Source organism: Seriola aureovittata, chromosome 3 (assembly GCF_021018895.1).
Source record: "Seriola aureovittata isolate HTS-2021-v1 ecotype China chromosome 3, ASM2101889v1, whole genome shotgun sequence".
Classification (NCBI taxonomy): Eukaryota; Metazoa; Chordata; class Actinopteri; order Carangiformes; family Carangidae; genus Seriola; species Seriola aureovittata.
The window spans coordinates 17,040,381-17,062,484 of NC_079366.1; the positions used below are offsets into that span (position 1 = coordinate 17,040,381).

Genomic DNA, 22,104 nt, shown 5'->3' on the forward strand with positions numbered 1-22,104 from the left:
CATGTACAGTTATTGTAGAAAGCAAGAATTTTAAAACATGTTGGTATCTGACTTTAAACCAAAAACATAATCAAGTAAACATACTGATGTTCTTGTCTGGTGATAGTGTTGTTAAAACTGCTTGTGTTTCTTGCCACTTGCCCACTTAAATCTTTATTTATTCATTAAAAATGAAAAACACCAAACAGTGTCAGCAACATAGAGCAAATGGTGCTTGGGAGATATATTTGTAACATTCATACAGCTCTGTTGATGTTGCCAAATTGATTCTGGTATACTCTCAATTTTTGTCCAGTTGTGCTTTTTGTTGTCTCCTATGTGTGTCAGTTTCTTAATGATTGTCAGCTATTGGTCATTTGTTGGTGGTTCTGTCCTCAGTTCCCCATCATAGCTTTTCACCACCCAGTTTTTCCTGGAGAATTCCATGTCAATGAATTGGGGGATGTGTGATGGATCTTCCACGTTTTGCCAATCACCCTCTGTAATTTCCATATCAAGCTCCTTCTCCTGTTTGACTTGTTTTTAGTTCATGTTTACACTTTCCCACATCTCAGAAATGAACTTGGTGAACACACTATTACTGTAACTAATATGAATGAGCAAACCCAAGGTGTAATAAAACAGAGGAGTGCTTTGAATAAATGAATACAAAATAGTAAATAATATCCAGTATTTATGTGTCAGGTGCACAACTTCAGTAATGTTTCTTCCAAGGGCGTAGGTTTGCATATGGACGGTAGGGAGATGCCCCTACCTATATATATATATACACCATGACATTTTTATGACTTTTTTATGCCTTACTATATTATGACTTATCTTATGACTTTCTATACTATTTTGTTTTATTGACTTTTAATGCCATACTATACTATGGTGTTTTCATAACTTTTTATACCTTACTTAACTATTTTGTTTTTATGACTTTCTATGCCTTAGAATACGAATATGTATTAATGGGGCGGCTCGGTGGTGCAGTAGTTAGAACTGTCACCTCACTGAGAAGGTTCGGGGTTCGAACCCCTGTTTGGAGATGACATGTTCTCCCTGTGCTTGTGTGGGTTGTCTCCGGGCACTCCAGCTTCCTCCCACAGTCCAAAGACATGCACATTAGGTCAATTGTCGACTCTAATGACTTATTATACTGTGACTTTTTTTATGACATTACTATATTATGACTTTTTATGCCTTACTATATTGTGGCATTTTTTATGATTTACTATACTATTACTTCTTTAATGCCATACTAAACTATTTCTTTTCATGCCTTACTATACTATGACTTTTTTGTGCCTTACTATGCTATGACGTCTTTATACCTTAGTGTACTATGATTTATATGTCCCTATATCAAGAGTGATGTTACCATATGTGTCACCTATAAGAGGATATATTATTATGACATATATACATCATCTGGAAATATAAGTAAGTTTATAACATGAAATACTCATAGAAAAATGCAACTTCATTAAAACATGCTCATTAAAATTCTGTGTATATGATTTTTTAAATAATCTCTCATTAAATTTAAATGTGCATTCATCAAACGTACATATTTTATACTTATATATATATATAATATGAACATATACTGACATGCTTTTGGATGGATATATATTCATGTAACATACTGTATGTCTATAATATAATAATATAAACAGACATACTAAAATACATGTCTCTATTAGACATGTCAATATATGATATTGTTCCAATTTCTAACAGGTTTCATATGTAATGATTTTACTTCATATGTACATATAGTTCATACATGGAAATTCAACACAAGTACATATATTACATTTGTGTCTGGGCATTCCTGGATGTAAATTCAGATCTTATATCTTAATAAACCGTTTGGTTGATGGCATTGAAATGCTAATCTCTTTGTTTTGGGGTGGTGGGGTTGTAGCGTCCCTACCAATATCGAGACCAAACTTACGCCCTTGGTTTCTTCACTCAAACAAAACATATGAATGCAGGACAAATGCACTTGGAGAGAAACAGTAAAGAGTGAGGAGGCAAAAAACTAGCAGTCATGAATATGCAACATACGTATTAGCACTCTCCCTGCTCCATCCTTTTCCTCTGTATGTTGTCAGTTTCTCTTTTCCTTCTCCTCCTGTTTGATTCAAAGGCCGTGCTCTCTCACTCCTAATATGTCTTCAGCATCTCTTCTTCTCATCCCCCCTCTCTCTCTCCTGTATGAGCCCCTCTTCACTAATCAGCTGAGGCCCAATTATACTCAGTTGGCCCCACACATCCTCCCTACAGGGGCTCTGAAGGGCCAAAATATACCGATGCTGACTGACGTTAATTTGCATGACTTCTTGGCCTCCATAAGTACCACTGTTGTCTGTCTTCTGCTCTTGTATAGGAAGCCAGAGGAGTTGGGAGAGGAGGGGATGAGGAGGAGAGGTAGAACGTGTCAGTACCTAGTCATGTTATGTAATCTGGAGTAAGAGAAGGAGAGTAGAGGTGCAGAGGGTGTCGCGCTGCTTTCTAACTAACTAAACACTGTCAAACCTTTATCTTTCAAGCAGACATTGATCTGACAGAGAATACACGAGCGCTGCATCTGTCAGACAAACATTGTTTCTGACAGTCAAACCTTCAGCCAAATCTCGGTTTAAAATGAATGATTTATCATAAAAATCCATGCCTATATCTAATGTCCATGTCATCATTGCTTGTATCATACCTGATGCCTGTGTCCCTGAATGCCTCAGATTGTTTGTTTGACCATTAGTTTTTAGCCATTTGATGATGTGCACCATGAAAGTACATTACAAACTGAAATGGTAAGAGATCCTATTGGCTCCTGCTTTTTTACCTTTATCTTGACACCTGAATTGCAGAGTGGCCCTGTGTCAAAATTCAAAACTTCAATATTTTAGAGATATTTTAATATTGTTAGAGACATATTAACTAATAACCCATATTAAAAAGTGATCAGAAAAAAAACGAGTATAAGGGGCAGAGCTTTCCTGACTTTTAGTCCCTAGAGTCGAGTTCTAAAAACATTGGGTCCTACAATTCCCACAATTCAAGTAGATGTCATCTCACTAAAAGGGTCACACCTTTCAACCTTCATGCCCTTCCAGAAATGGACTTTGACATGTAAAATCAGTGCAGTGCTCCTTTTAAATAAAGTTGTTTTTAAACAGCACCTAGGGAAAGTAGTATGAAGCACATATGGATATTGGCTGGTGTGTGTGTGTGTGTGTGTGTGTGTGTGTGTGTGTGTGTGTGTGTGTGTGTGTGTGTGTGTGTGTGTGTGTGTGTGTGTGTGTGTGTGTGTGTGTGTGTGTGAGTGTGTGTGTGTGTGTGAGTGTGTGTGAGTGTGTGTGAGTGTGTGTGAGTGTGTGTGAGTGAGTGTGTGTGTGTGTGTGTGAGTGTGTGAGTGAAAAATGGCTAATTACGGGTCCACAGCTCATTTTTGCCCTAACGCCCCCTCTTGAGTTCATCCAACCCTGATAGCTGGAATAACACACCAATGGTCAACTTTTACTTAAGTGTTTATCCTTTATGATGTGGTGCATTCTTACACAAGCTTACCGGGTCGCTTTTAGTTGGCAAAGAACCAAATTGAGCCTGGACGCGCACACACATGCACACACAAAAGCGCACTGTGCCATTCTGGTGTATTGGGCAGGCACCCAAGCTGCGGACAGCCCGGCCTGTGTCTCAAGCTGGGTATGTGCTGTTTTCTGTGTGTGCGGCGTGTTGTCGCCATGTCATGGCTTGTGTCCTATTATCACCCCTCTCCCCATACCTCCTCCCCCTCCCTTCCGCACACACACACACACACACACACACACACACACACACACACACACACACACCTCTGCCCCCTCCTGGACTCGGCCAGCAGCCAAGACTGCAGCACTGGGACACTCCATTCACTCAGTTTGGTGGGGTGAGGTGAGGGAGGGGGGTTTAGCCATGTCCCTCCCTTCGCCCCCAGACAGATGCCCCAAGATGATATTTGCATCCCCAGGATGGAAGCACAGCTGTGGGGTCACACTGAGACACAAACAACCTCCAGCTCTGGAAGTCTCCGACTGTCCAGACTGAGGTTGGATGTCGAGGAATGTGACATTTACAACAGCAGTAATTATATGTCTGTATTGTTTTTATGCATGTTGATGTCCATTAAAAATGCATTTAAATGTGCAGCTAAACATTGACACAGAACCTTTATTTTCCAAAAAATTATTTTTTATTCTGAAGGACCAATAAAATTATGGCAAATATTTACAAATAATTACTTCTTAGCTTCACATTACAGGTACATAAATTGAATAATTCACCAACAACAGTCACTCAGGTGGACGGATGGACAGGTACACAGACTGAGTATGAAGAGATGCATCAAGCAAACTGCAATTTAATATTTCACAGTAAACTCAAACCCAGGAAATAAAATAACAATATTAACAATAGAAATATAAAAAATAAGCATAATATCAAATTCACCATTTATTTCCAGTTTTCTGAACAAAATTGGTCACAATTCAGGAACAAAAAAAACTAAAAAAAAAAAAAAAAAAATCAAGGAGAGAAATCAAATGATATGATATCTTTGGCAAATTCGCACTGCAGTAAAATACATTCAAATATTAAGACAACACACAACACACAAAGAGAAAAAACACCAAGTTTTTGTTTGCAACTACTAGAAAATCGAATAAAAAACATACACATTTTCTTAAAGAAGCATTTCTTTTACTTTTTTTAAATCCTCCCCTCCAGAATATTTGAAGGCATTTCTTATCTTCATTTTGTGTTCGTATCTGTAAGTCTTTTCTGCTATTTTATATGTTTTTTTGTACAAGAATCTATCATTTAAAACAGGCATCACAGGCTTTGGTGAATGTTACAGATATGTTTTCTTTTTGTCGCATTTGATTTTGAAGAATAGAGTGAGATGAATCGTTAAAACCTAATTTCGTCTTTGCGTCTGTCTTTGCGTTCTGGTGTATTTCTTTCTGTCATTTGTTTGTTCATATTTTTATTTTATTTTTTTTATACCAAAACGTCACAGATATAAATATCTCTTTAACACCCCAGATAGGAAGCCATGGACACAAAAAAACTCCAGATTGTTACACGAAAGGCCACAGTAAGGTGAAAAATCATGTAATTGTTTTTTTTTTTTTTTTTTTTTACTTTTTTTTTTTTTTTTGATTGAAACATCTGCTTAAAAAGCACAGTCGATTTTTGTAGGCTGAGTCGTGTGTATTTCTCCTCTTCCACAGTTGAATAATATTAAGATGTACAGAACATAGTAACACTTCAGTATGAGATCTGTCCAGAGCCTAGTTATATCAGCAAGCATGAAACAGATTGTGCCACTAATTGCTGTCAAGATGTGATGCTGAAATCCCTTCAGGTTTTACAAAGGCAGTAGCCATCTTCATGGATTCATATTGAGATACAGTCAGGCAGTGCACACTCGGTGAGAAATCATAATAAAGAAAAAAAACTAATTTGCATTTATTTCAGTTTCCTATTTGACTTGGAGCTGGGATAAAAATTCAGGATGCAATTGTATTTTCATGGACAGTAAACTGTGGCAGTGCTGGAAATAAAACGTTTTGGTTTGATCTGAAACTGGTGTTTCTTTGTGTTTTAAATGCTCTTTAGCCGCATGAGGAGAAAACAGAGTGCGAGATGTGATCTCACGGAGTATTGTTGGCCAAATAAAGATACTGGCAGCAAAATTGCCATTGAAATGACCTCACTTTGGCACAAAACACACTGCTTCATTCCTATGCAGAATTTCTGACAGGACAGTGAGCATCACGTCTGAATAGTCGGAGAGAAAAGTAAGACGAAAAAAGGATTAATAGGGCTGTCTGAAGAAAGAGGGAGGACTTTTTGAGGAAGGTCATGGGCCTGAAATCAACAGAATAGTTTTAATATTCCTAATCCTGGTGGTGTGGCAGTGCTACAGGAGGGGAGGAGAGGAGAGAAAGGGGAAGACGATTGCATGAGATATGATGAGATTAGGGCTGAGGGAGGGGGAGAAAAAAGCTGGGATGAGCTTCTGATGGCACAGCAGGTTTGGACTCCCCTGGGGAACACAGGGGCATGAGAGGAGGGGCGATCACCAGTCTGCAAAGGACAAAGGGAGGGAGAGTGTGTGTCTGTACTTACATTTATGTGTGTGTGTGTGTGTGTGTGTGTGTGTGTGTGTGGCCTCTGCCCGCCATGCTTCCTACAGTACCACCCACAATGACAGTCCCCCCTCATCGCTGCAGTCAATGTCATGGCTGCCAATCGAAACGACTGCGGGCCAATGAAAAGCCATTCTCTCCCCATGCGAATCAGTTAGGTCAAAGCAATGGCAAGGCAAGCTGTGTCACTATGAGATGCATAGTTAACAAATAATCCTGTTAATGTATCTCTGGATTCTTGGCTACACCGGAGAACGGGCGTCAAAGTTTGTCCTGTTTGGTGTCGCAGCTTCTCGTGAGCAGAGACAGGAGGCTCGACCGGATTCACCTCTTCAAGGAGAACGACTTTCAATCAATATTTCTTCATGTTTACAGTGGTGTGTGTGTGTGTGTGTGTGTGTGTGTGTGTGTGTGTGTGTGTGTATTCGTGTGTGTGTGTTTGTGGAAAAGGGGCCTAATTCATTTATAAGATGCTCTGGTCAATTAAAAAAACAGCAATATTGATGAACAGACTTGATATATGTCTGTTGCTTACTTGGTCTTTATTTATATTTTGTGCCTTTCTTTTTTTTTCAGTATTCACTCCTTGTCAAGCCAGTGGGGTTCTGTGTAGCCCCGATCCAGGGCTGTACACCATGTATCGTGGTCCTGTATGATACCTCACAGAATTTGGACATTTCAGTCACAGACATTGACATAAATATTTGATACTGGAAGAATACCGAAAATATAAACTCTCCTCTGGGACTTTTAAAGCTGGATAAAAACAAGGATATCTGTTAAATAACAAGGCTGATGGTCTACAGCTGTGCGGCTCTGTTAGGTTGTACTTAGATACAGCTGTGGTTCGAGCTAAATGCTAAGACTGGCATACTGACATGCTCACAGTCTGCATTGACAACATGCAACGTTAAAAAGCTATAACGTTTACCACGTTCACTATTTGTTGTCAACAAATTAGATGAAAAGTCAGAGAATCACCAAAGTGATTACAATTTATCCTGAGGGGGACCTGAATGTCTGCACCAAATTTCATGGTAATCCATGCAACAGTTGTGGAGATTTTCATCTTGAACTAGTTGCGAACCTCATGGTGGCGCTAGAGGAAACGTCAGAGAATTATCAAAGTCAGTACAATTCCTTGTCTGGGTTGCATTGAATGTTTGTACCAAATTTCATGGCAACCTAGCCAATAGGTGTTGAGATATTTCAGTCTGGACCAAAATGGGGGACTGACCAACTGACAGATGGACCAACACTGCTTTCCCCTTACACCGGCAGCATGGCTAGAAACATGATTTATTCCAACAGAAAAAAGGTCTCTTTATTTACATTAATATAAGGCAGGACTCCTTCCTCGCTCACTGACTGAAGCGCTGAGTGCTGCCACTGGTGGCCGGAAACTATACTGCAGTATTACTGGCAATTAAAAGTGTAATCTAATTTGTACACTTTCCGGCTCAGCACCACTCCAGTGAGGAAGGAGTCCTGCACCATCTTTGATTTTGCATGTCTTATATTGATGAAAGAAACCATTCGTAGAATAAATTGTGTTTTTGTTGTTTTACAGCTGTTGGATGTTGGGGTTTTTTTTTTTCAAAGCTGGTGGATGGCTGAGAATATTTCAAATCTGATGAGTTTGTATTTTCAGCGTAACCCCTGTTACAAATTTTACGAGAGGATCTGTGACTGAAATGTCCATGTGATGGGAGATGCGCAGGACGGTGATGCATAGTGTATGGTGCTCGATCGGGGGAAGGTCCTGTTAACACAGCTGCACTGCTGCTGTTTATATTATGAAATGTCGTCTGACGTTGGTATTGAAATAACTCTTTGCTACTTATTTGTGGAAGGCTTTATATAATCTACAAACCTGTCTTGCGCGGGCAGATAGAGTTTCGTTTAAGGAATTGCAGGGAGGGACGCTGAATCTTGTTTTAGTGACTCGTGGTCAGTCAGGGGCTTGTTGACATATAAAACTAAAGGCACTGTCCTTGTTTTCAGCTGGTGTGGTTCAGGTTCAATAATGCCTCAGAAAGATCAAGAGAGAAAGACAGAAATAAGGAAAGGCTCCTGCTGCGGTGCATGCTGGCAGCGCAGCAGGTGAGCCATTATAAGAATCTTCTTTAGAGTTGTGTATGCACAACTTTTAAGGTCTACAAATGTAAAAGGAGCCACTCTATCACTATTTCAAAACCCAGAAACAACAAAGATTGATAAACTAACAGCTTTGTTCAGTGTTCATAGGTATATGTTTTATAGCTATATTTTATGTCTCACGCTGCAGATTTGGTGCCTCCAATCTGTTAGCTAGTAAAACTACACAGTAGCAATGAAGCGCTACGGTCAGCCACACATACCCAAAAACAAACAAACAAACAAACAAACAAAAGATATGTAAACACTTGCAGACGATGGCTAAAACAACACCACACACCTCTTAATCTTTTTATCGTAAAGAAAGCTCCATCACTAAAATCTAAAGTCAAATGTGAATAATTGAAATTGCTATTGACATTGTGACTTCTCTTCTCTTTCACTGATTACTGTACAAATCTTGTATGGACATAAGTGAGACAGGAAGCTACGTACAGATTTAGGAAGATATTGCCCTCTCACAAGATCAATATCGTGGGGCCCTCAGACATTTGGGAGGGGTAACACACTGATCAGATCAGTGCTGAGGGGCAATTCTGTCCTACCGTGTCTGTACATTAGGTGGGTAAGGCCTCAACCCTGGTGTCATGCATTGTCACAGTGCAGAACTGATGTAGGAGACAAACAAAAAAAAAAAGAAAAAAAGAAGAAAACAGTTTCACTTGTTTTTTTTTCACGAAAGCGATGCTTTTATAGAAACAATTTCAGGATGTTTAACAGCACAAGGACAAGCACTCAAGAAGGGGAGAAGAATTACTTCATGGTTCTAAAAGGAAGTCAAAAAAAGTAAAATGGCGCCTTTAAATGATGATTGAGTCTCTTTGTGCTTTTGTAGTTTGTCAGCCGATCCACTAGGGGGGGCCCATCTTTGGGGAGTTTAAAGAGAGAAATAGAAAGAGAATGAGAGCGAGAGAGAGAGAGAGAGAGAGAGAGAGAGAGAGAGAGAGAGAGAGAGAAAGAGAGGGTGCCACTGCTTCCTGGCTCTTCTTTTGAATATTCAGGAAGCAGATAAAAATGGCGACTTATTAAATGGCACCTGTGTCAACTGATACCAGGCAACAAACTATAAACAAGAAAATTGCAATCGGATCACATTTATAAACAAAGACTTCTTCTCATATTGAAAGTTTTTAAGATTTCATATTTCACTGCATCGTCGTCATCATCAGCATCATCATCACTATTCTAGCACAACAGCGTGACACATATTATAAATCATTACAGGCATTCACTCTCATCACGGAGTGCAGCGCAGAAAAGCTTCTTTATATATTACTCTGTGTCTCCTCCATTATAAATAGCTCTTGATCAGGACTAAATCTTGGCTGGGGAGGTAGGATAGCACCTTCCTGTTCAATGACACTCCCTGGTTGATTTGATTTTGGTCTGATGTGAACATGTTCAACACTGTTCTATTTACAGTAGAGGGCTCAGATTTAATGCTGTGCTTTATCCATTGGTCAGTGGCATTCAAACCACTTCAAATGCAAGTATGGATGTGAGGATACAGACTTCCCTGTTGGACAACTGCAAACACATTAGGATGTGAATACAACCACAGAAATTGACTCACCAAACCCCACCGCAAATGTCAATTATCCCATCATAGCTTAGCAAGTGTAACTAAGCATGGCAGACCTGTCAAGCTTTGGATTTCTCCACATTTTTAAGTGATGTGCATGGCGGTGTAGTAAGAGCGATACTCAGCATTTAAAGAGTTTGAAGGGTCTTTAAGTCTTTCCGAAACCAAAATCATTAAGTGTAATATTTGATTAAACTATGTTTATTTACTCAAAGCTACAAATGTTAGCATTTGTGGTACTACCTACAGTGGTAACCTCCTGTTACTTACAAGATAATTAACCATCTACATGGTTAATGATCTACAGCCCCAACTGTCACCCACGACAGAATTACATTTGCCAAAGAAAGTCCTCATCCTAAAAGCCTTTTCTTTTGTAATGTTAAAAAGTAAAACATACTATTTGAGGATGTAAAAAAGTATATGCTAGCTAGCTTAATTAGCTTGCTAGCTGCAGCTGATAAACTCTTGAACTCTAGAAAGCTGTCAATAAGCTGTTTTTGTTTACTTCTGCATATGTACCGAGCGAGAACACAAAGCTTGACAGGCATAGTGACAGTGATAGAGGTGGGTGGGGCTTGGCAAACATTGGTGAAACTGAACGCTCCCATTGAAAATTAGGGTATCCCATTTATTAAGCATTGTGATCCCAGGGGAAATGTGTTGAATCTACAGCAAAGAGACTAGAATGATAATGACATGGGTGATTTTGGTCATTCAAAGTTATGAGAGTTGGATTGTCTTTACTTCTCCGTAGCATGGCATAGAAAATTGATTGATTGATGTCAGGTCATAAAAAGACTGTTTGAAAAAGTGATTTTGGTCTAATCAGCTCAAACAATTTCATCAAAAATATTCCCAACCTGAAAACACAACATTTTACCCAGAAGATCACAATACAGATTACAGTTTCAATCACTGCTGCGCACATAGTCCACTGACCTCTTGGATTTGTGGATGATTGGTTAAAAACACGATAGGGATACCAAGCCTTGATAAGTCATGGGAGGGTCCAAATTTACTTGCTTACAAATCTGAGACTATTGCCATGCCTGTGCTCATCACAGTAATGTAATACCAATGCAGTATGTCTGTGTTGCAGCCCAGCAGTGCAGTTGTTGGCGTGTCAATCAAAGAAAATTCAAACTTCACTGACGTCAGAAATACGTGCGTAGGCAGGCTTGTACTGAGCGGTGACGGTGCTATCCATCCCTCCCTCCCTTCCTCCCTCGTCTCCTTCTCCTCATCCTCCTCTTCTCTCAGAAGGAGGGGTCAGTGGCGGTCGTAGGCGGAGGCTGTTGCAGTGGCTGCAGGGCCCGCCCCCCGTGATGTCGCGCTGTAGTAGTACGGTGACCCTGAGAAGAAACAAAGACACGTTTTATTCAATTCGTTCAAATACTGCAAGGCTCAACAAAGAAATAAATATAGTGCAGAATGTGAATGTCTTTAGGTAAAAGATGAGTCCAGTGCATTACAACCTGGGTTTTGTTTTTGTAGTTGGCCTCATTTCCGTAGTCACCAAACTGACATGGTGAACATGGTGACAACAAATCCAGCAGGTTAACCAGATTATTTAAACCTGAATTCATTAAAACTGGCCAATAGGGGGCAGCACGACAAGCTGAAAAATGTTGACATAGGCTGATGAAAGCTACGAGAGTGAACCAAAACAGTAAAGCTGCTTAATCTAAAACCAAAACTACAGACTCAAAAGACGGTGAAATGTTCCACAGAGCTGGGGAGAACTGAATCAGAGTTGGATTATTATTCTCTGTGGGCTCATTGCTACAATTGACAGATGATTGTCATGTGGCTCCGCTCAGGTTTCTTTCCCAATTGAACTTCCGAAGCAATGTCGAGGCATTCACAGATCTCAGCAATTACCTCGGTGAGTGCAAGTCTTATTACAGATAGGAATGATGTTTAAAAATGACAAAAATAAAACCCAAGTTGTAATGAATCAGAATTATCCTTTAACTACTCGGGGTTACTGAAATACAGTGTAAATGTGGAATGAGCAGGTTCAATTTTCTGTCAAGATTATATTTTACTTTGAACGTGAGTAGTGAAAGGCTGGGATGAGATGACATGAGCCGATGAAACTAATGACAGAAAAAATTAGTCTTCCTTTCATGTAAAACCAATAAAATGAACTCGGTCTACTTCCTTACAAGCTTCTCTTTCAATGTCGCCCTCCTCTCGCTGTCTCTCTCTTTCTCTCTCTCTCTCTCTCTCTCTCTCTCTCACTTACACACACACACACTCACACAAGATCTAAGTGACAGTCTAAGCTGACACACTGAGTACAGCTCTACTACTACTGATCCCTTGAGTCTATTCTCTCCTCAGGGAAGAGGTCAATTCAATACTGTAACCCCACAGACACACAGCAACCCACACTCACACACCTTAATACACACAGAAAAAACCTGCTTACACACACACACAGACACACACCTGTCTCTGTCACTTCCATCAATCAGCCAAGCTGTGTTGACAGGTTATGTCTGTCTATAGTCCAGGTAATCTCAGGAGGCTCTTTGGGGAAGTGAGGCATTAAGCCGGCCTGACAAACTATTTAGTCTCACTCAAGACTTAAGACGCCCTCTCTCCCCTTTTGCCTCTTTATTTAACTCCCTTTTCTTTCATTTGTCACCTCTTCTCTCATCCCTCCCCGCCTTTCCTTTGCATCACAGCGTCTCTTGTTCCCCTGCCATCAATCTTAAACCTTTCAGTGTCTCCTAATGTGCATCTTGTCCTCATATTATGTGTCTGCTCATCCGTTATCATACTAAAGTCTCTTACAGTTTCTCTTCCTCTGCTCTACCATCATCTGTCCTAATCTTTGCACCTTCCTCTGTACATACACCTGAATCATCCCAGACACTTTTAATTTGTCTTTGTTTTTTCATTTGCTCTCTCTCTTCTCTCTCTCTCTCTGTTTTTTTTTCTCCACCTACCTTGCATCTGTCCTGCCTGGCTGGTGAAGAGACTGGAGGAGCAGCCAATTTCCGTCCCCAGGAGAGACCCATAATCCTGCTGAAACACTGGGGACAGAGGGATGGAGGGAAGGAAGGGAAAAGGAGAAGTGAGGAGAGGAAAGGGTGGGGGCATACTACAGGTCAGCACAGCACTGACCCCTCTCACCTATTGACCTTTTACACCGTCACCCCTTGACCCCTTCACCTTTAAACATGACCCCTGAAATGGCTCCCTAGACATTGACTTTGACACAGACTATTTTTTGTCTCAGGGTTCATTTGTCCTGTTAAACATGGATGCAAAGGTGTGAAGACATTGTTGGGATGTTACTTTCTGGTTTGGATTTCTTTGCCATAAGGTGTCATGAGTTAGTCACTGGTATTGTTATTGATTCATTGACATTAAATAATAAGTCTGGTGATAATCTATAATTGTCTTATTGTCAATCAATCCCATAAAAAGACCAAAACTAACAATGTGTTAGTCTGTCTCTATCCAGTCTGTGGCCCCGAGCCAAGTGGTTACTACTTAAGGTTTAAATCTTTAAAAACATGTGTTTCAGGTAGTTTCCTAAAACAGGAGTATATATTGCATTTTCGGCAATGGATTTGGTGCTGTAGTATTTATGGCTGCAGTAGGTAGAGACTCAACATAAACTACTTTCTTGGGGTTTGTCGACAGTAAAAGAAATACAGTATGTCAGGGCCAAGCTAGAATAAAGATTTTAAGCCCCTACACAAAAACTTTTATGTATTTCTGATCTTTGATTATTCTCTCAGACATCACTCCAGATTGTCTGTGTTGTCACTCTTGTCGTGTCACGTTGCCTCACAGTGTGAATTAGCTCAAAGGCTGTGAGCTAAAGTTGTTTCTGATCTGTTGTTGTTCAACATGTCACTGCTTGACGGCAGCTTGAGTGTAATAAGCAGCAATCTGATCTCCAGTTTATCATATCAAATTCTCATAGATTGATTGATGATCAATGACTAGCTCAGCCCACCATTGATTGAGGATTAACATAAGAGCGATTGTATGAAAAATTAAAAATAAGTGATCAGTGTCAGCGTCCTCCAGAGAAACTATAACATCAAAACCCACAAATTCCAAAATGCAATGCTGATGAGATGCAGATAAACGCCTCCTAATCTGTTCCTTCCTCTCTCTCTCTCTCTCTCTCTCTCTCTCTCTCTCTCTCTCTCTCTCTAGCTCTCTTCTGTCCTCTTCTTCAAATCCATTCACACCCCAAACTGCCAGTCTTTAAAAAAAAAAAAAAAGAAAGAAATCCTTGCACAGAACCATTAGTATGTCTATGATGTATTGTACTGTACAGTACAATACAGAATGAAATGTAATGAAAAAATGAACAGTCGAGCATGAAGATACATATTACAAGCGAGTATTAGACAGGCTGGAACTAGGATGTGAGATAGAATGAAATGAAAAATCATTGATACAATTATTGATCCAGTTCTGGTAAGCAGAGGCTGGCTGGAGAGATATGGGATTCACCTACCTAATAAACTGGGGTTAGGAAATCTCCACGATTCATTGTATGTGGAATACTGAGGATGGGAATATGGACTTCCGGAAAAATCTCCACCTGAAAGAAAAAGACAAACAGGAATAAATTATGTTTATGAACAACAACAAGTATAAAGACAATTATCCTACCTGTAAACCTTTTCCTTGGATATCAAAGGGGCAAAACACTTTTTATTTATTTTTATTTTACTTGTGTTTTATGGAGCCCTATACTCATCAACTTTTTTTTGATGCCAGCCTTTTCTCAGAACAAGCAAGCTGTAGGGGGAAATCACTGCACGAACAAAGGCTAGGGGAAATGGGGAACATGAGAATTGAGTGTTATCCTGGTTTTATTCCATTAAGAATATGATTGAAAAACAATGAAACTAGGTGTCTCATTTTGACAAATTTTCATGTTACGAATCCCTTATTTTTGTAAAGACTGAGTCATCTCAGTGTTTTAGGAAGTGCAGAGTTTCTGGCTGCTGAATTGACCACTGTGTTAGATTTAGCATCTCTCTCTCATCATCTGTAAGGATTGATGAGAGAAAGACCAGACTTTAATTTACCTTTTTAATGTGGTCAATACATTATTGATCATCCTAGTTTTGTTTCACCAACCAACCAATGTCTCTGAATGCCGATGTGCAGATTCCACAGTGATCAGAAACCTGGATGAGGCATTCATAGCCTATACCAAAGTATCCTGTGTTTTATTAGTACTCCAGCTAGCATATTCAGACTAGCTAAACCGGGATGGAGCCCATTGTTCAAGTTTCAGCTTCTGACAAACAGCATGTTTTACTCTGAAATGTTAATTGCTGCACATTATTAAAAGCTTTAACTATATCGTCTTGCTCTCAAGACACTTATCCATGACTGGAACACTCCAAAAAAATGATCATGGGATACATGTTTTGTGTATTTCTTGTGGCTGTGTAAATTATAACAGTTACCTGTTATCTTTCTCTGACCTTTACCAAGTCTTTTTTTTTTTTTTTTGTTCCTACACCAAACCAAACTTTAACCATGGTGGCGGTAGATGTGTTGTCTTTAAAGGTAATGAGGAGCTACTGTTCTGTGTTTTGTACAGAACAGTTTGCAGACTAGTTGAGAGTGATTCAGCTGGAGAGCTCAGCGAGTCTGTAGTGGTCATACAGTGGATGATAGCTTAGCTTTTCTCCCTCATTTACTACTTACTGTCTGGGGTCTACTCTCCCTCTTGTCTTCCCCTCCCACTCCCTCCCTCCCATCACCCCTTCCTCTTTATTTTTCTCTCTCTCGTCCTCTGGCCCGCCTGACTATAGCCTGCTCGTCACCCTTCACATCAAAACAACATTCTTTCCCATTTCTTCTCCTCTTTTTTTTTCCATCTCTCCGCTGACTCGCTCTCTTTTTTATTTTACACTCTTTTGCTCTTTCTTTCTTTTCTCCTGAACCTTCACTCCTCCCGGGGGATCCCTCTCCCATAGCTGACAGTCACAGACCCTGATGCCCCCTCCTTCCAACCTCCCCCCACCCATTCCTCCTCTTTCCCTCTCGTTCTGTCGGTTCTGCCTCACTGCTCTCCTACACCCCCTCTGAGTGTCAGCCCCCCTGCTGCAGAGAGAGAGACAGAGAGACAGAGGCAGAGAAGAAGAACAGCAGAAGAGAGTTGCTTGCTTAATGAAGGTATGATATTAGACAGAGCGGACAAAAAGGAGAATAATTTGCCTGAGAAGTGCTGAGATAAAACATGGTGAAGCCGGAGAAGCAAAGTTGAGAGATTATCTCCTCCACTCACTCTAGTCAGCTCGTAGCTCGTGGATTCAGGCAGCTTCGAATATTCACTGAGAAGAATTTAGATGTCGAGACTGTGTGTGTGTGTGTGTGTGTGTGTGTGTGTGTGTGTGTGTGTGTGTGTGTGTGTGTGTGTGTGTGTGTGTCTTTGGATGCGCAACCCAAGTTTTCTTTCTCGCACTACCCTTTGTGTATGTGTGTAGTTATGTGTGTGTATGTTTAGCTGTCAGGTGGGGTCGGGATATGGTCTCCATGGCATCCCTGGGTGCGAACATCCTCCCCTTGTCATCACCGTAGTGACGGCAACGTGTCAGGTTGTTTAGGAAACGAGTGGAGGGAGGGAGAGAGGGGGTGGGGGGGGGGCTCAGGGGTCTCCCTTGTGTAGCTCAGTGTCAAGGTCGCACACACACAGGCGCGCACACACTCACACATACACACTGTCAAAAACAAACACACATGCGCACAAACAATTGTATGCCAACACACATAAACATACACCAACAAAAACACACACACACACACACACACACACACACACACACACACACATACACAAATATGCTGTCAAACCTGAGGACAGGATGGGGTGAGCGCAGGGGGACAGGCCGACAGGGTCACCCATCTTTAGACGTGCTGTTCCTACATGTCCACTGAGAGTGTGTGTGTGTGTGTGTTGTGTGTGTGTGTGTGTGTGAGAGAACCCACGAGTGTGTGTGTGTGTGTGTCACAAACTGAATGATTGGGAATACACAGAGACAAGAACTTGTAAACAACATTGTTTTGACTTTGTTTCACTGCGGTTGTTGCTTTTGTGTTTCTCCCTTTATTTCTCTGCAGTATACTCCACACTGACCAGGACCACCACTGCAAGACTGAGTGAGTGAGAGAGAGATAGAGAGAGAGCGAGAACCAGAGAGCAAGAATGGCGGTCCAGGATTGAAACACAAAAGCGGCGTAGAAGGCGGAGTGGAAGGGAATGAATGAATTAGTCGTGGGTCACTGGTGATTCTCATTAAAAACAAATTACTAATGTTGAGGAGGGACAGCTGTGCTACTGTGGCTGGTTTGTAATGATACACACACACACACACACACACACACACACACACACACACACATACACAGAAACACACAACACAAGCACAAACACACACACACACGCACACACACAGACAAACAGACACATGAATAGATGTACACAAAAAGACACACACGCCACCCCCCGGGAGCGCTGTCAGCCATGGTGTAGACAGACAAGAAAGAGGAAGTAGTAAAGCTAAGTACACCCCCTAAAGACACCCGCACACACGGGAAACACTCCACACATGCATCCAGTGGGGATTCAAACAGATATGTAAGTACAGTTACACATCTGCTGAGAAGATGGCGAGAGATGAATGAATTACTGGAAAGGAAAGGCGAGTACAATGGCATTTTTCTTAAAACTATTATAGTGTAACTAAATTATCTCTCTCTCTGTCTGTGTGTGTGTGTGTGTGTATGTGTGTGTGTGTGTGTGTGTGTGTGTGTGTGTGTGTGTGTATGTATACTCACCAGGTACCATGCCAGTGAGGGAAGGGGTGGAATAGCTGCCCTGTCCAGTGGGAGGAACATGAGGAGGGTAGCCTGGCAGAGTGGTGCTGGCTATGTCTCGACCTGTAATGACACACAAACACCAGACACACACACACACACGTATGCTGTCATCACCTTCACTGGTATTAATATCATAATAAGTGTCAATACTGTCACTAATTTACCATCATCATTTTTATACCTCATAGCTCTATACTGTGTGTTTCTCCTGCATGCTATTGGCACATAATTGTTATTGTCCTATATCTAATGTTCTTTAATTGTTTCATGCTACATATTTGTAGCAACTGACCTGAACCAGTGAATTAATGTTTTACATAATGGGATTAAGATTTTGATTCATGAGATGTAAATTCGAAGCACGCTAAAATGGCACCGTCCCTCAAATGTTGCATATGACCTTTACCATTAGGGATTACTTTGACAGAATTACAACAGATGAGTACAGTAAAGATACAGTATAGTAAATACAGTTTTAACTACACTATATCATTGTCAGATAAACTGTTATACTTTTGTACAATAGCTATGAATGCGGAGAACACTGTAACCATAGAGATTGCAAACTAGTCCCTCTGCATACAAATCCCATCAAAAGCCCAAAACCAACAATAAATTGATCCTATCGATCAATGTGAAGTATTAGAGAAGAATTATATGTGTATCTGTAGCCAAAGCCTGATATAGCTTCCACTGATCTAAAGCCATTAAAAGCACATTGATGAGCCACATTGTTGAACTGAGTGACATGTTCCTTCAGTACGATGTAGTGTATTTTGCGGCAATCCCACATTCGCTGTCCTGCTGCTGTATATACTCAGTAGCAAAATAGTCCACCAACAATACACAGTTTACTTCTGTTGGCTTAAAACTACATCTCCCAGCTGCTTTAGGAAATTATTATTATTTAATTTTGTAAAGATTTATATTTATTTATTTTAAGCGGAGGTGACATGTTCGGGACCTATTTGTAAGATTTATGTCTTCAGTAAAAACAATTGTATTTGGGTCTGAGAGCCACGGACAGGATGTCTGAGAGCAGGGAGACGTGGGCTTGGAGGTGTCCGGTCTTTTCATGGGATTTACTGACAATAATAAAAACATGGAATAACCCCAGCAACCTTATAGCTCTTTCTCAAACATCATTCTCAAAAATGCTTTCTCAGAGATTGACTTTTAAGAGAAAAGAAAGAGGTTCAAATCAAATCGTCAAGCAGGAAAAACACATGTGTAACTAACTTCGTTAACAAAGGTCCACTAGGCCATTTGAATGAGCCAGCCTGCACAACACCAGGACTCTGCAACTGCCACACCTGAATGGACTACAGCCATTATTTACGTTATTAGTTAAATCTATTCTATGGAAATGGCCAATGACAGTTGCTTTCCACTCCTGACAGCATTCAAAATGAATGTAGTAGTGATTTACTAATAAAGGGTTACAATAATCACCTTGAGAATGCTACACGTCATGCAGGATCTTTATTGAATGCTTGCCAAAACACATTCAGGGCGACCCTCTTTTGTTTCTTCTCTCCTTGTTTTCCATCCACTGGCATCTATTAATTTACTGACTCCCCCCTCCTCTCACTACCCCCCAACCCTGTCTGTCACTTGGTGAATAGGATATATAACTGCATTAGATTACATGACAGTGTGTCAGCCCAAATCATTTCTCTGTGTTTGCACGCAGTAGACTGTAGGAGTGCGTGGAGAGGGGGCCCTCCATTCATCATCATCATACACACACACACACACACACACACACACACACACACACACACCAATGCCCTCCTCCTCCCCTGCCCCTGCACACACACATTTATCATCATCATAAACTGCTCAGATGCTAACACCATCAATCCCATTCACTTCCCCTCCACTTAACCACCACTAACTAACTGATAGGAGGAGGAGGAGGAGGAGGAGGAGGAGAAGGAGGAGGAGGAGAGTGAAATTGAGAAGAAAATATAAAAGACCAGGAGAAGGGAAAATGGTGTGAATTGAGAGAAAAAGTTAGACTAAAAAAAGGAGGGAAGGTTTAAGTGGAGAAGGAGGACAGCAGTGGTGAGGGAAGTTTCTTTACGACAGTCAAAGTAATACCACAATATATAAATACTGCATTACAAGTAAAAGTCCAATTAAAGTAAAAGGTGCATAAGTATTATCAGCTGAAGCCAATCCAAGTATCAAACATAAAATATTCATTATGTGATACGGTCACTTTCAGAATGTTATACTATAAATTATTATTGGATTATTATTACGGATGACTTAACATTTAAGCAGCATTACAATGTTATAGTCAGTTGCGGCGGAGATGATTTTATCTTGTTTATATTCCATTGGATAGTTGGATCCATAAAAACTGCATCACATTTTATAAAATGATCATGTGCTTTGTATGTAAAATCTTAATCTGCTCAGTATAACTAGTAACTATTATTGACAAATAAATACATATGCTAATGAATATAGGTTTATACAGGTAATGTCGTACAGTATAGTGAACTTAATGTATTAGTCATTTCCACCACAGGAGAATATAACTACACTCATAAATGCTAACAGGCTGATGTTTAACATGTATAATGTTTACTGTGTTAAAGCAGTGTTATAGCAAGTAGCATGCTAATGTTTGCTAATTAGCACTAAACTCAAAGGACAGCAGAGGCTGATGGGAACATCGTTAGTGTCTGCTGGTATTTAGTCTTAAACCACAGCATAAGAAATGTTACATTTTTGACATGAAGATTATAAGTTATGATGAGGGGGAGTATCCACCCAAAAGTTGTCGGGACATTTCATTCAGAACCAGACATGTCAACCTCATGGTGGCGCAAGAGGAAAAGTCAGGGGATCATAGGAGTCATTAGGATTCATCTTGTGGGGACCATGAATGTCTGTACAAACCTGAGATACTGCAGAAATGACCAAAGTACGACACTGCCATTTTTAGAGCCACGCTGCAGCACGGCTCCGTATGGAAAATGTTTGTTTATGATATGTGGATTGGTCAATACATTGTTGTCAAATTTGTTTTAATTCTCAAGTTTCAATATTGGTCAACCTCAACTATTGGGCTTTTACTGGAAAAAAAAAAGTAAAGGGGAACAAAAATGGGAGAAGAAATGGAGTTGATATGAGACAGTGGCATACACAAAGAAAAACAGCACATGTGGTTACAAATCAGCCGAGGATCCAACATCTTGTCCTCTCATATTTCTGTTCTCTTAATACATGATACTTGCATCCACCCCTCCCTACTTGTGTTTCTCTCCCACAGATCCCTTCTCTGCTCCAGCCTCCTCTGTCCCTCTTCGCCTCCTCTCTCCTGTCTTGGTGTAGTAAAGTTTTTCTTGGTGTTTGACGCGACAGCGAGGCATTAGTGCAGACGGGCTACTCATCCGCTCAGGGTCAGTGCACAGGGCAAGGAGGAGAGGGAGGAGAGGGTGGAAGAGAGGAGAGATGGACTCTCTACAGCCCAACTTAGAGGGGGCAGACAGGGCCAGATCCTCTGAGGTGTGTGTGTGTGTGTGTGTGTGTGTGTGTGTGTGTGTGTGTGTGTGTGTGTGTGTGTGTGTGTGTGTGTGTGTGTGTGTGTGTCTATATGTGTATGTGTGGGTTCCTGTGTTTCTGTGTCTGTGCACGCAGTGTGTGTTGTGCATATTTATGCCAGTTGTGTTGATGTATCTGTTCTCCACAGCTTTGCCGTAGAGGTCAACGAACAAGTACAAGTCTCCTCCGTGCTCACTTGCAGCTACAGATGAACACACATCCTATGCGTCTCTTTCTCCCTCACTGTCTCACTACCTAACTCTTCCATATCAAACAGCCATCAGAGCAACACATGTCAAACCTGGAGGGATCGGGGGCGTACAGTGTGTCCCTTTGTGTGTTTGCACTTGCGTAGCCCGGGTGAAGTTCAGGGGGAAATGAAAATGCCCCTACAGATTTGGAAAGACCTCAGAAAGGAAGATTGAGTGTGTAAATGTGGCTCTTCAGCGTGTGTCCAGAGTATCAACACTTCAAGGATGCAATAACATTGCGTCAAACACACAGACGTCTGATCCCCTAGAGGGAGCTCTATTCTGAGGGAAAAGACAGGCAAGGAAATGCATGCATAATATTCAGAAAGTGTGTGTGTGAATATGAATGTGTGTGTTTGCATGCATAAGCAGAAATGGAAATTTTTCTCTCTCTGTCTTTTTCTCGCTCTCTCTCTCTCTCTCTGTCTCTGTCTGTCTCTCGGTGTAAGCAGGTAATATTCCTCGGTGGTTTCAGAGGGCAAAAAAAAAA

The 22,104-nt window shown here is 40.8% G+C and overlaps 1 protein-coding gene across 2 annotated transcripts in view; it reads right to left on the reverse strand.

Annotated features, from left to right (window-relative positions):
* Positions 1-9,462: 9,462 nt before the first annotated feature.
* Positions 9,463-22,104, reverse strand: part of pax5 (paired box 5) — a 53,165-nt gene continuing 40,523 nt past the window's right edge. For both annotated transcript variants that reach the window (XM_056372453.1, XM_056372452.1), the window contains exons 8-11: positions 17,764-17,865; positions 14,420-14,506; positions 12,885-12,971; positions 9,463-11,279 (exon numbers count right to left, since the gene is read on the reverse strand). In XM_056372453.1, coding sequence (XP_056228428.1) covers positions 11,197-11,279; positions 12,885-12,971; positions 14,420-14,506; positions 17,764-17,865 — 359 coding nt within the window. In that variant the 3' untranslated portion in view covers positions 9,463-11,196. The remainder of the gene's footprint in view (positions 11,280-12,884; positions 12,972-14,419; positions 14,507-17,763; positions 17,866-22,104) is intronic.